The following is a 13,879-nucleotide window of genomic DNA, read 5'->3' on the forward strand; positions in this document are numbered from 1 at the left end:
TATAACGATTAATATAAAACACAGTTTAATAATATAATTAAAAATAATATAATCGCAAAAAAATATTTTTAATATAAATGTTAATGTTACATGTATATATCGCTTTCCCTAAAGAGACTGACATCGGGACATCTTCTCTCTGAGAAGATAATCCCAATAATTTTACAAGAAAATGCAGGTCCAAACGAAATAGTGCGTAACTCTGCGCGCATGAAATATTCGCGAGTGGTACAGGTTGTACTAACCGCGAAGATTAATTTAGCCGCAGCTATAAATAAACGTCGGATAGATAATAAATCGTCTCGCAAAATACGCGGATAAATAGATACCTTCGTAGTAACGAAATTCCATCGCTTTTTCATCGATGTTCGCGCGATTACACGATAATTAATTGATCCGGCGCGACATCGGTCGGGGATACGATCGCATCGTATTCAGATCTCTGATCGCTCGTAATAGAAATGTAATCCTGGGCTCTTGGATTTTATCTAGATTACAAAATCTAAATGACTCAATCGCCGACGACGATGCATCATCGTGGTATCGAAAATAATTACGACCAATACGTCGCTATCGTAATCATTGTCATTAGTGTAATTATCATTATTTATTGGCGGGCAATAATATCGTCTAAAGTCGCTTGAACACAAGTCGTTCCTCAAACGGGATACCGACGTCATGCATTTTACTTTGGGAATCAATTATAAGTAATGATACGGCACGCAAATGATACGAACGACGCGCGAGCCGCTCTGATTAAGCACTGTCGAGAAGAAATACACGGCGGCATAAATTGTAGGCTGCAACCAAGCGAGACGATATAAGTGTCAAGGACGTTTTTCATATCTTCACAAAATATGCATTTCCTGTGATACTACTTTGTAATAAGTAGATAAGATTTATTACGTTTACTCCCAACGCCATCATGTGTCCACTCTATATTCTCTTATACGATCGAAAAGTCAAGAGAAAAAGCCAATTAAACTTCGGTGTGTATGTTTCTTAAGAATAGCAAAAGGAGAACATTTAAATTAGGTATCTCATCATTTTAAATTAGAAATATAGCAGCTTGTCCTTTTCAGTTACAGTAATCTTCAAGCAATAATTATATTACTTGAAGCTTGCGATTTAAATCATCACTGATAAAAGAACTCTTTATCTCTTATTGCTTTTCCTTTTAAAATCTTGCTTCTATTTCGATACATTAGCCAAGCGAACCTTGCACGCAGGATTTTTAAATATCAACGCTTACAAACATTTTTTTATCTATCTACAATTATCTCGCACATCTCTTAAATTTGTCTTATTTTTCACACTTCTCGCTTCGCATCTCAAATCAAAGGGATTCGGTGGCTCGATGTTAAATCGAAGTTAAATTACCGTGAAGGAACTCTGACCGGCGAAATGTATCGTATAATCTGATCGTCCTTGCCAGCAACGCAAAGACACGTAAGCGACGGCATAATGAGCCATTAGCCCGAGAGTGTCGATGACAGAGCCTGATACTATACTCGCTATCTCTTCGTAAACTGAATGCGCCATGAACAACATTAAAACGCATGTTCCCCGACGCTTTAACGCTTCGAGAGTGAACATCGTTTAATCATCGATTACCACGGATTCTCTACTCTCCCGTGGAATACATCGTAAAACGAGCAAGTGGAAATTTGGAAGATATGCAAACGCATTAAGCGCAAGATGCGCGAGGAACGAGATGGTTTCAAGGACAGTTATAATCATCGAAATTTTTGGTCTCGTACAACAGTTACAAATTTGCAAGAAAGTAATTTCCCTTCCTTTATTATTTTTATATCATATGCCCGCACATTATAAGCGAAAGAATAATGAGCATGGCGATTGGCATGAATCGAGAAGACGTAAAATATTCCCTACAAATAATTTATGATACGTTATTAAACAATATTTTCGTCTGTAAACACTTTCATATTTTTGGTAAATAGATTTTTTGAAACTCAAATGAATGAAGTAACGTTTAGAATAAACGGCAAATGTTTATAACAATAATTATTCTACTTCAAGATCAAATCTAGAAAAGTTTCGAAACTATTATTAAAATCCTAAAGTTATTCATTCTCATTAAATGGATTCGAATTTGGATGAAGACGATGATAAAAATGCAAATCTCGCGATGCCGATCGCTCGGGTATCGCGAGAGCAGCGAGATTCCGTCATCGCGTAATTCATCGGACACGAGGCCAGGACGTCTGATGAAATTTCTCCAGGAACTCGAGAAAGGAGAAGATCGGAACAAACGGAAGGAATCCCAGATGGTCGCGATAGACGCACGATGCGTACGTGCAGCGTACGCCGCCGAGGAAGATAGCCGGGCCGGGTAGAGTCGGGTTCTGATCCGCGAGGCTGCGATATCCGACGAGGAGGGTGCCCTTGAAGCGGGCGGGGTCGTCACTCGCAGGGCCGCGGGTAAACGACCATCGGAAACCCATGTGTGTTACCAGCCGGGGCCTCACTGAGGCCTTATAGCGTAGCTTTACTTACTCGCACTACTTAAGTTTCTGGATGTGTATGCGCGTCTCACACCGATCTTCCCCTCTCCCCTCTCGTTCTTCTCTCTTCCCGCTCCCTCCCCTCGCGGGAAGCACCACCGTGGATCACGAGAAAACCTATCTCACCCGTGTACCCACTACCGGTGGAAGCGCCGGCGGACCGGCGACCACTTCTCCTGCCTTACGAGTGTTATGAAACGACTCCTGCCTTCTTCCTTCACGCTGCCAATTTATAGGTTTAATTACCGCCTCGTGGCGCGATGGCTCGCGATCCTCGCGTCACGATGAAAAAAAATCCGAAGCCGGGATCATACGGCGACGTTAAAAGCGATTTAATCTGTCGGGCTACTATTAATCGACGATAAACGATTTGTCCGCTTTACAAGTATCACTCGAGACTATCGACTATCACAAACAAGCGCGCATAGTGATAGAGCGCATTTGCACTCTTTCGCCATCGCCATGCCCGATCATAGTTGTGTCTCTTTACTTCCGATATGCAAGCATATATGATAATTCAAAAAAAAATATAATAAAAATCTTAGCATATAAAATTAAAATATCAATAGGAAGTAATATTAATAGGAAGTTATCTGATTAATATGCATTCCTAGCATAAATATCTTTCAATTCCATTTTCAATGATGTTCCCATCAAATATTTTTAATTTTTTAAATTTGAAGAAGTATTTTAATAATTAGTTATTAAAATATTTTGAAATTACTTTATTATAAATTATCGTAGATTGTTCTAATTGCGTAATGTCGCATATTACTAATGATTACTAATAATTCAAATTTTAAAATAGAATTTGTCAGAAAAAATCCTGATTTTCAGTCAGACAGTTAATACAAAAAATGTATTGTTTTTCTATCAAATTTTGTCCTTTAAATAAATTTGCAGTACAGTCGGCATTTTGCTATAAGGCAAAATTAAAAAAATTGTTATGTAGATGGAAAAATTTATCAAATAATCTTGATTAATAAAAATTATATTATACAGAAAAATTATATTATACAGATCGCAGAGTAACTTCATCTTTGACCTTAAGGCAAAAGTCGTAAAAATTTCGGAGTCTGTTCTCAACGAAAAAGAACTCGAGGAAGGAAGAGTTTGGTGGAAGGCGAAAAAGCGCGATGATACCGATTCCTTTCACGACGGAAAGGAAATGGTCTGCGATGGGCCGTGTTCCACGAGGGCAACCTTGGACATAACTCGGTAGAGCCGGACGTACTACGGTGCTCCTACAGCCAGTAATGAGCCAAATCCATTACGGCAGCAAGAGCAGTGGGGAGCAGCAGCCAGCAACACCGTAAGCCAACCATCCGCGCGTCCGACTCTCCCATCTTTTCCCTCCCCCGTCTACCCTCCCCGGTCGTCCGCTTACCAACCACCCATTCTGTACGTGTGTCTATGCCGCGCACGTATCGTGTCGTTAACAAGCCTCTAACCAATGGCACTGGTTCGGTACCAATTCCAATTATAGACTGTGCGAGTGCATCCTACGTAGCTCTAGTAGCGTATATAGAGTACCGAAGTAACGTTCCATACCTTCTCCTTCTCCTCCCCCTCCTCCTCTTCTCCTTTCCGTCTCTTCTGTACTGTGCTGCTTGATCGCGTCATTTCTCGATTTTAAGATTTTAATTACGTTTCTTTCATCGTGGATCGCGGAACCGATCGCGTTAGTCTACCTCTTGCTCAGAGTGAATTGAGAATTTATAAGGAGCGGAAAGAAATTCGCGAAACGATTCGCTTGTAAATTATCGTCGAAGGAACACGGTATTCGATCCGCGATGGTCGCGGAATATCGCACAAGGTGCAAGGTCACGATGTATGACCGGGGGACATCCCCGCCGCCGCCACCGTCGTTGCGGTCGATGGTAGCGCCCCCCCCCCCCCACCCGCAATTGTCAATTAACATTTTTGCCGACGTGCAAGAAAACAGGAATAAACTGCGTACCATAAAACCGTGTACATACATACCCACGGTTGGTCCATGCTCGCGGTTCCGAGCGATCGCGAAAACGTTGGTATGCGGGGGTACAAGTGTCGACATTCGGCAACGATTAATTGGATGATTGATTGTCGATGATTCTTACGTTCAATTCTATGAACGTGATTTTAATATGAATTTAATTTACTTTTTATCTTTTTCCAATTCTTAAAAATAAAAAAAGATAAAAAGCAAGTTTAATTATAGACATTAAACAATATTTTCTATCTACAGCGCATCTAACGCATCTATGTTTCTTCAAATCTTACGATTCTAAGATTTTAATTACATTGCGATCAATTTTAACGCAATTAATTTAAATTTTAATCTTCCAGCTGAAGAACAGAATTTATTATTTGTATCAAACGGAATAAGAAGATTCTTTGATAGGGATTAAAATTAAAAATCATAAGATTTCAGATAAAAAAAAATCGATATTTATGATAAACCTGTTATTTTTTTTAAATACAATACTATAGAAATGTATGGTGATCTCTTTAAAAATATGTATAGCTGCAGATTCTTCGCGCAGATAATTGCGTCTAGATATTTATACTTAAGAAAACAATGTGGACTTTTTCACTTGTATATTTGCAAGACATGATTAATGAACATATGTCTCTCCCTAATTTATTAATTTTCTCTTTGAAACGACTTGAGCTGTGCCAACCGACCGGATGCGATCCGGGGACTCCATGGCACAATATTTCTGGATTAGTCGATCTAGATTAAATTCCACAACGCTCTAACGGCGCGAATAATATCCCGTTCGTGCGAGATCGACGATAATTTATAAACTTGTCGGGGCGCAGCCTCGAATTTTTAAGCAATTCGTTATTTCTAGTCCGATCGTGATATCAGTTGTCTGATTATTAGAAGAACGAAATTTATTTATTCAGTTATCTTAATTTATCGGAATATTATTAAAATATTAACGATTTGAAACTTTCTAAAAATGCCATAAAATCAATATTTAGAAATTAGAATATAAAAATAAAATTCTTTTCTTTATATCAAATTTTTAGAATAATGAAAATAATCATCTTTATCGGATTTTTCTAAATGGACCAAATTAAAGTAAAAAAGAAGAGTGTATAAATAAATCTATTAACTAAAAATATCAAACAATTATTTCTGGCCTTTTATTTTTTATTTTTATTTTTTAAATTAATATCTTTTTTTCTCGCATTAAAGGTATGATTTTAGAATATTCTACCTTTTCATCAATTAATTTTTCATTTCATTCTAACTTTTATTATTCTCTTTATTCCTTTATTTTAATATTCGATATAAATATTAAAATAAAAAATTAAAAAATTTTATTTTTAATATCACAAAAAATATAAAAATTTTAAAATACAAAAATGATTAGAAAGAATAACTTTTAGTGTTAAAGTATTTTAGCACTTTACATTTAGTAATCATAAAAGTACATTTAGTAATCATTAATTTAATAATAGTTAATACAAATTAATAGTTAACACAAACTTATGTACAAAATAAGATTGCTCACAATTATTTACTTTACTGTAGCTTTAATAAATAAAAAGAATTGTAATTGTAGTAATAGAATACTATTTTTATATTTGTATAGTATTGTAATGCATGAACGATTCTGGATTAAAGGATATGTAGTGACTAAGAAAAAAGGGACAAATGCGTTATTCCAATAATGCAAAACTGGGCAACCGAGAGATATGGGTTAGTCTTATCAATCTTTAACATATGCGAATGGAATACAAAATAACAATTTGTTCCGCTCGGAATGTGCAGTGAATGCGTTGTTGAGATATATAACGGTGAAATACAGGATAAGTGTATTTATGTATGAATATAAATGGCACATTCGCGAGATGCAAATATCGGGCAGTTGGACAGCCAATCAATACCAACATCAAGCTACTTGCTCAATAGCCATAAACAAATCTTCGAATAATCAAAGAAGTACAATTGCCAATCATCAATTTACGCTCGTTTCTCTCATATTACAAATAACATGCAAAAACAATACTGATAAATACTCACCCTATCTTAGTGATGAGTTTTCCATGAACGTGGAGATACGAAGTGACGAATCGTTTGTTCACCTAATAAAAAAAACATATCGTAAATATCGAGGCAAAAGATAAATAAAACATTGTCTCTTTCGCTAAACACATTAAAAATGTATTAATAATAGTTTTAACAAAACATGTCAACAATAGGTTTTTTCACCATATGAATATTCAAGTTATATAACATACTAATATGTAGTTATCATTAGTGTGTTCATTAATTTTAAGATTTTAAGAAGTCATATACAACATATACAACATATCCGGTTTTAAAAAAGTTTTCCATTTAATTTTATCCGAATACGAAAGAGACGTACAGAGACTCTACAGATGTGGCTTTTGTTAGATAAATACAAAGTCGCAACGAAAATGGATACCTCGACACTCGTTAATTGCGATAACTCCTCCAAGTCGCTTGCGTGGGATAACGTTGCCTCATTGGCAGTGCTTGTTGTACGCCGTACCCGCCTACCGTCACCCGGATGAATCCACGTTTCTCTTCTTAGTCCGCCGCCGATGATGTTCGCACCTTCCTTCTCTTTCATTCTCGCCCGTTCCTTCGATTCCCTTTCCTCCTTCCGTTTACGTTCGATAGACTCGTACTAAGAATATTTCGTTTACTGAGAGAGTACCTCTATCGTGTATACTGGATGCATTTACGATGCATCGTGTAACAAATGCAGTGCATATAATTCTTTACAATTGTTCTTTACAATTGTCTTTACAATTGTTGATGATATGTTATATTTGTCTTTATATTTATATGCACATTTTCGTTATATATGTACAAGTGTAAAAGATATGATCACTGCATAATGTTATGCGGAATATTCTGCGACCAAATCCATCCTCGTAATTTTTCTAATTGATATAAATTTAATTTGCTTAATTACCGAATTGTTTAACGCGTAACAAATTAAAAAATCATGAAAATTGACCGTTTTCCATCAAGTTCTGTTACAACTTTGAATTTTATTATTGGGAAATAGAGAGGATGATGGTAGCAGGACTCGTACCTTTTGTATAGTCATACAAAGAGTGTCCATCGGACAATATTTGTATTTCTCATTTGTACAAGTTCCCGCATCTATGATAAGTGCATGCTAACGAAATGTGCAGAGCTCTAGCAAAGATAAGAAAAGTTTCTAACTTGGATTTACAGCGAAGCATTTCTGAAAATTTAGGAATATTGATTTTTACAAACAGGCAGTCTCAAAAATGCTGCAGGCTTATATCGTTAAGATTTCGTTCTTTTATGAATTTCTCCAAAAATACGAGTGGTGCACCCACCTCTACATTATCACGCTATTCTGTATACACTTTCATTCTGTACAGTGTTCTTAATCTTTTATTAAAGCTAATATTTGCATGAGCGATTACTACAAAAATTGCTATGCAGAAGTATTTAGCTAACGGCAGATGTGCAAGAATGATTGTTGTTTGAACCAATTAATAATTGCAAAAGGCATTAATTCGCCACATTTGCCATCAAGAGTTAATAGAAACTAAAGATTCTAAGTGCACAAATGGATTGAATCATCAAGGCTCGAAAAAGCATATAATAAAGAAAATATACAACGAGCAGTAAAATAACAAACAGGTAATAAAGCCTTGATCAAATAAATGATGAATGATTATTTAGAGAGGTTCACACCAAGTATCAAAATTTACTTACATAATGTAGATACTGGCGGCAAAAGAAAATCAAAATATTATTAACGTTAGTATAAATACAAACAATTTAACGCGATACGTTTTATAAGTTCTCTTACCTTTTTCCTATTTTCATCGAAGAGCCCTATCAAACTTTCTCTGGCAGAATGGAAAGGATTGGACGCCATAAGAGATCGCATGTAGTAATATACAGCATCCAATTTTCGTCTCTAAAAATACAAAAAATATGTTGAAAAAAAAAATGTATATATGTCAAATTATATTCACAAGTACATTTTGTAAATATATACCGCATAATGTGCCAGCACGGCGAGTTGATTGTAAGGTCTACCATTTTTGGGATTGATTTGTTGTGCTTTCAAGTACCATCTGCATAAAAAGATATTTTTATGCAAATTAAATCAATGTTAAATATTTAAAAATATTACTGTTGTAATTATTATAAACTTACTGCCTAGATTTTCCATAATTACTAGTTTCGTTTGCTTGCTCTCTGTATCTTGCCAAGTCTCCCAAAAACAAAAATATCTTTTGCGCGCTAACCAAAGCCAGTCCCAAAAAGCCGAGACCCTTAGGTAAACTTGATGATGCAAGAAATGTGTCTAATTTGAATTGGTATGTAGTCTCGAGAGTTGCCAGTAAACTTTCCAGATATGTAGTACCCTCATCAATAATATTTAACATTATTTGCTTGTAACGTTCTCGTCCCTCCGGGTTTTCTTTGGGCATTGCTTTTCGCAGCATCTCAATCAGATTATAAAATAATATCTTCCAAAAGTGTTGCTCAACATTCTCCGCTTGGCAGAATTTGATATCAGTTTCAAGCAAGATTTTTAAGCTCTGTTGAAGAAAATGTCGTATATACGAGACTCTATCCAAACGCGATATAAAGCCACCGGAACTTATTATCCATTGTAGTTCTAGATCGGCACGTTCTATGTCCAATAAAAGACAATGATTTTTTGCTGAATGAAAACTATCGAAAAAAATAAATAATAATGTAAATATAAAAATATATATATATATATATATACATATATAAATATGACAAAATCTAAGAATTATCCCAGACAATGCATATGTGCAAGATATCTTTAAAACATCTTTCTGATAATTTAACAAGACATCTTTTAGATATTTTATAAAATATCTTAATATTTTCTGGGATAACATACATGAAAATAAATAATATGTACCTAGCTGAAAACGGATCGTACCATGAAGGTTTTACGTTTCCGATTTGATCGTTCATGCATGGTGGTGACATACCGTCCAATTGAGTGTTATGGAAAGAATAATGCGGCGATGTAAAACCTACATTAGATTGAAATACTGGGACGCTTGAAACCTGCATGTCACTATCCCTTAAAGGGAATAAATTCTTGTTTATTACTTTCTATAACAAAAATACATGACAAAAAATGAGAAAGAAAATCGAAATTATACCTTTGCACAGCTGCTCTACTTCCGGGTGAAGTGATAACAATAGGTTTATGCGGATTATTTGGATCAAACAACGTTCTCTGCTGTTGCTGTCCAATTCCTTGCTGTGAAATCGTAGTTGTTTGATTAGGAGACTGACTAGTCTCGTTAGGCAAGATCAAAACGCCAGGTTGAGCATTATTATATCCCGTCGGAGATGATCGATGTACCGTCGGATTCGAATTTACACTCGAAAGTGGAGCAGTATGAGAGGAAACTTTAGGAGTTTGTCTTCCGTCATCTGACTCGCAAGTCGATATTTTCCTGCCTGTTCTCCAATCTTCGTCCAAATACCTATCAGTTCTAAAATGAAACATGTGTAATATAATTTTTAAAATATCTGTATAAAGATATCTCTATATATAAACATTTCATACATATAATCAAGTTACTAAAAAATTAAATACCTTCGTCTGTGAAGATCGTCAAAGTTTCTATAGCTACTACCATAACTTCTATCTTTACTCGACTCTCGGCTACGCTGAATGATATTACGCCTTCTATGATCATATCGCCTACTACTATTGTTATTATTGTTACTATTCTTTTGATTATTGTTATAGTTGTCATTTTCTCTGTTTTGTTGATTCTTCTGACGTTCACGGCTATTACCTCTCGCTTTGTCCCTGCTACTGCCCCTTAAACAATTTAAAACATAGTCTCGCTAAACAAAGAATTCTTCGATATACGTATTTATAATCATCTTTAAAAAAATAAATATGGATAAGATAAATAATGAGATATCATCCTTACCGATCACTACGATGCTTATCTTGTTTTTTTTTTTTACGTCGTTTGTGACTCTCGCCTACAGCCTGGCTTCGCGGAACGCTTGTGCTTTCCCGTATGCTTAATACAGACGAGCTACGGCTCAAATGTTCCTGTTCTAATTTTTCATTCAATTCAACTTCCTCACTCCAGTCCTAATGAAATATAACTCTATACATTTATATCGCCTGAGAAGAGTCTTTTAAATATTATTTTATCAGTTTATGTACTTACAAATGTTTCAGATGTAGTATAAGATGGCTGATTACATGATTCGCTTTTCATAGAATTAAGATTCGTATTTTGTTGATTATCCTGCTTGTCCGTACTTGTATTATGTTCGTACGCATTACTGATGATTGTTCTTTGCCTTAATTAATAATAATTATGTTATCAAATGCATATAAAAAGTAATATAAAAAAATAGATTGTTTAATGTTAAATATTTAATCACATGTTGCTGGAGCGATTGTGTGTTGGTGATGCGCCTTTGTAATAATTCTCAGGTGATCTATGGCCTCTGTTCGAATTGGACTGCGAAGTTGCGGGCGATGCAGACGATGGCGGCGGTATCATTACGCTATCGGCGCGACTTAAGCTTTCCATACTGGTATACATAGTACTATTGCTACCACGGCGATCATAAAACCTGTTATTCATAAATTTCATAAAATCCCAGTCAAAATTTTAACAAATTATATTTATACAATCATTTCGATGAAAAATAATATAAATATAATATATAATCATACCGATTCATATATTCTTGGCTAGGAGTATGAGATCTAGAACTGGGAGCAGAATATTGTTCAGGTGTAACAGGCCTAAAAATATTACTTGCTGCATCTAATTCTTCAGGTCTAAGTCTGCCTCTTCCTCTGCTTCTCGCTGGCACGGTATTAGTCCAATTAGATTGTGATAGCAATGGTCCGGATGGTGGCAGATTTTGCATCGTCTGTGAATGCTGCATCGTTGATGGATGATTATAATTGGATGAACCCTGCTAACAATACACATTGTGAAATACAATCATCATTGCTCCAATTATAAGTTGTCATAGAACATAAAATTAATGCTAGCACACAAAGTATAAAAATTAAGTAAATCTGAATACTGAACAACTTTTTACCTGAAATGTAATGCTGCTACCATTCCAGGAGTCCTCTGCGGATGTTCCCGGATTGTTGCTAGGTAATGCATATCCGTTATCAATAAGATATTTTTTTTGCAATCGTGGTGGCAGAAGTTCTAATTTGATATTTTTTCCCAAACTATCTTTTGCGTTGCCGCGTCTGCCTGAAGGTGGTTTCCCTTGAAATTTATCTAAATGTCCAACAGGTTCTACGCTACGAGTGTCTCGCGTACGATTAAAATCGTTCTGATTGGTCATAGATAAAGGTTCCGAACCCTAATAATATGCAAAAATATATTTTCCACGTTGAACAAAATCCACAGATTTCAACATTATAATTTTATAATCTTACTAATATCATAATACAATTTCATCATTTCAAATCACACAAACCTGTCTGACTTCACGTAAATTGTCCTTTCGATTCGCGCAATTTCTAGCAGACACCGGGGAATCAGATCGCCAATAGCAACGATCCTCGTTCTCATTGCTAAAACGATGTCGACGGTTACCGGAATATCGTTTACTGTCGTCTCTACCTTTGCTTTCGCTTTCGTTGTCTCGCGTGCTGTGGCTGTTTGCGCGATTGCGATCACTTTTGAAATTACGAGTAGAACGCGAATCACGATCATTGCTCTCTTCTCTCTCTCGTTCCCACACAGCATGGTTGGGAGATCTGGAATTTGATATTTCATATTAAATAATGCAAATGATGCAATGGACGCTACTATCGCGTTATTCTCTCATATTGGAAATTATTTTAATATCAAGATTTGCATCTTGAGTCAATGTGTGTAATAAACGTAATTATTTGACGTAATTTTACCTATTAGTTCCATCTTGTTCAGCCAATGCTTCCTTCACTTTTTTTGGTACATACAGCAACTGCTCAGGTTTCCTATTTTTTCTTTTTGGATCGTTTCCACTTGTTCCACTGCCAGTGTTATTACCAGTGCTCTGTGCCGGTTCGTTATTGCCACTATTTCTAAAGTTAATATGGGTATTGTCTAATTTCTCAGTTACATTATCAATTTGTGACAAAGGTGGACTGTCCTGCGCCTGATTAGATCTATTTAGTTGTGATTGCCTTGGGCGATAATGGACGGAGGTCGATCTGGATTTTTCTTGCGAGCCATTTTCATTATCATATTCATCAGTGGCACTGCTAGATCTACCAGACTTACGTAAAGGGCCGCTTCCTGGTCTGTATAAAGCTTGAGATGCCCTATTTCCTCCGCCACGAATCCCGGCTAATCTGTCCTTTTCCAATTTAGAAGTCATGGATTCTGAAAATTGTTATTCAATAATTTGTAAAAAATCAAAATTTCTCAATCAATCTTTTCACAAATATTCACAAATATTTTATTTAAATATTTTATATATGTCTTAAATAACTATCATCTTACTGATCACACATATGTAAACTGTTAATAAAATATTTCAATAATACTGATTATATATAATCACTATTACTGAAATATTTTATTAACATTTTATATAACATGTTTTATAAGATATATATCACAATAATTACTTCCTTTTAATCATATCTGTTCAATGTTTCTACTGTGGAATAATCAAAATGCAGTATAAAACAAAAACTGATCTCATCTCAGCTCGTATTAAACCAAGTATTCCATACATGTATTTAGACATATAATTTTAAAGTAAATACAATGTTATATTTTTTTTTATAATATCTTTAAAGAATTACCCAATATTATATGTAACATGTGTACACAGATCAGAATATTGACACAGTAAACAAAGATCTGGTAAACTTGTATACATCTCTCTCATAGCTCAAAGAACTTATAAATAAAATCACTTATTCCTTAAAGAATGTAACAAAGTCAGAAAGACGTGAAGGAAAATACCAATTTTTATGAAAATTTACAAGATCGTTTATGTTGACACTCTCAACGACGCCGGAATTTACCAAGCGGCGCGTTGCCTCCGAGACGAAAACGTCACCCAATCAAGAACCGATCGTGGATTATCAGTGCCGAGTCCGTCCCGTCAAACGAGGATCATCGCGGTCGCCGGATTCAGTCGTCGCGTCGACCAAACGCCATAAAATAATGCGACATCGCGATAGTGCTCGCTGTGTTTGTAGGTTATCTCGTACAGTGAGGTTAATTTCTCGCACGTCAGATCCGATCGAGCCACGGGGGAAAGATCGCGAACCCGGCCCGAAGTTAGGCGCGTGAGAGTGCCAGCTGCTACGCGACATCGTTCCATTCGCGAATTA

At 35.7% G+C, this 13,879-nt stretch overlaps 1 protein-coding gene across 6 annotated transcripts in view; it reads right to left on the reverse strand.

The window, feature by feature from the left end:
• Positions 1–13,879, reverse strand: part of LOC105422558 (Smg6 nonsense mediated mRNA decay factor) — a 97,138-nt gene that overhangs the window by 83,083 nt on the left and 176 nt on the right. For 2 of the 6 annotated variants that reach the window (XR_016139959.1, XM_089080086.1), the window contains exons 2-17: positions 12,455–12,914; positions 12,022–12,304; positions 11,626–11,904; positions 11,249–11,499; positions 10,951–11,145; positions 10,731–10,866; positions 10,482–10,651; positions 10,136–10,366; positions 9,693–10,031; positions 9,443–9,610; positions 8,698–9,222; positions 8,537–8,615; positions 8,345–8,455; positions 8,248–8,259; positions 6,950–7,174; positions 6,544–6,605 (exon numbers count right to left, since the gene is read on the reverse strand). Coding sequence is in view for 5 of the 6 variants with exons in the window: in XM_089080086.1 (XP_088936212.1) it covers positions 6,544–6,605; positions 6,950–7,174; positions 8,248–8,259; positions 8,345–8,455; positions 8,537–8,615; positions 8,698–9,222; positions 9,443–9,610; positions 9,693–10,031; positions 10,136–10,366; positions 10,482–10,651; positions 10,731–10,866; positions 10,951–11,145; positions 11,249–11,499; positions 11,626–11,904; positions 12,022–12,304; positions 12,455–12,914 (3,526 nt within the window). In the remaining variant the exon portion in view is untranslated. Of the gene's footprint in view, positions 1–6,543; positions 6,606–6,949; positions 7,175–8,247; positions 8,260–8,344; positions 8,456–8,536; positions 8,616–8,697; positions 9,223–9,442; positions 9,611–9,692; positions 10,032–10,135; positions 10,367–10,481; positions 10,652–10,730; positions 10,867–10,950; positions 11,146–11,248; positions 11,500–11,625; positions 11,905–12,021; positions 12,305–12,454; positions 12,915–13,342; positions 13,823–13,879 lie in introns of those variants that run through there. The other 4 variants (XM_089080089.1, XM_011631979.3, XM_089080088.1 and 1 more) reach the window with 4 other exon arrangements.

The sequence above is a fragment of the Pogonomyrmex barbatus genome, unplaced genomic scaffold (assembly GCF_055798465.1).
Source record: "Pogonomyrmex barbatus isolate J1 unplaced genomic scaffold, ASM5579846v1 scaffold3, whole genome shotgun sequence".
NCBI lineage: Eukaryota > Metazoa > Arthropoda > Insecta > Hymenoptera > Formicidae > Pogonomyrmex > Pogonomyrmex barbatus.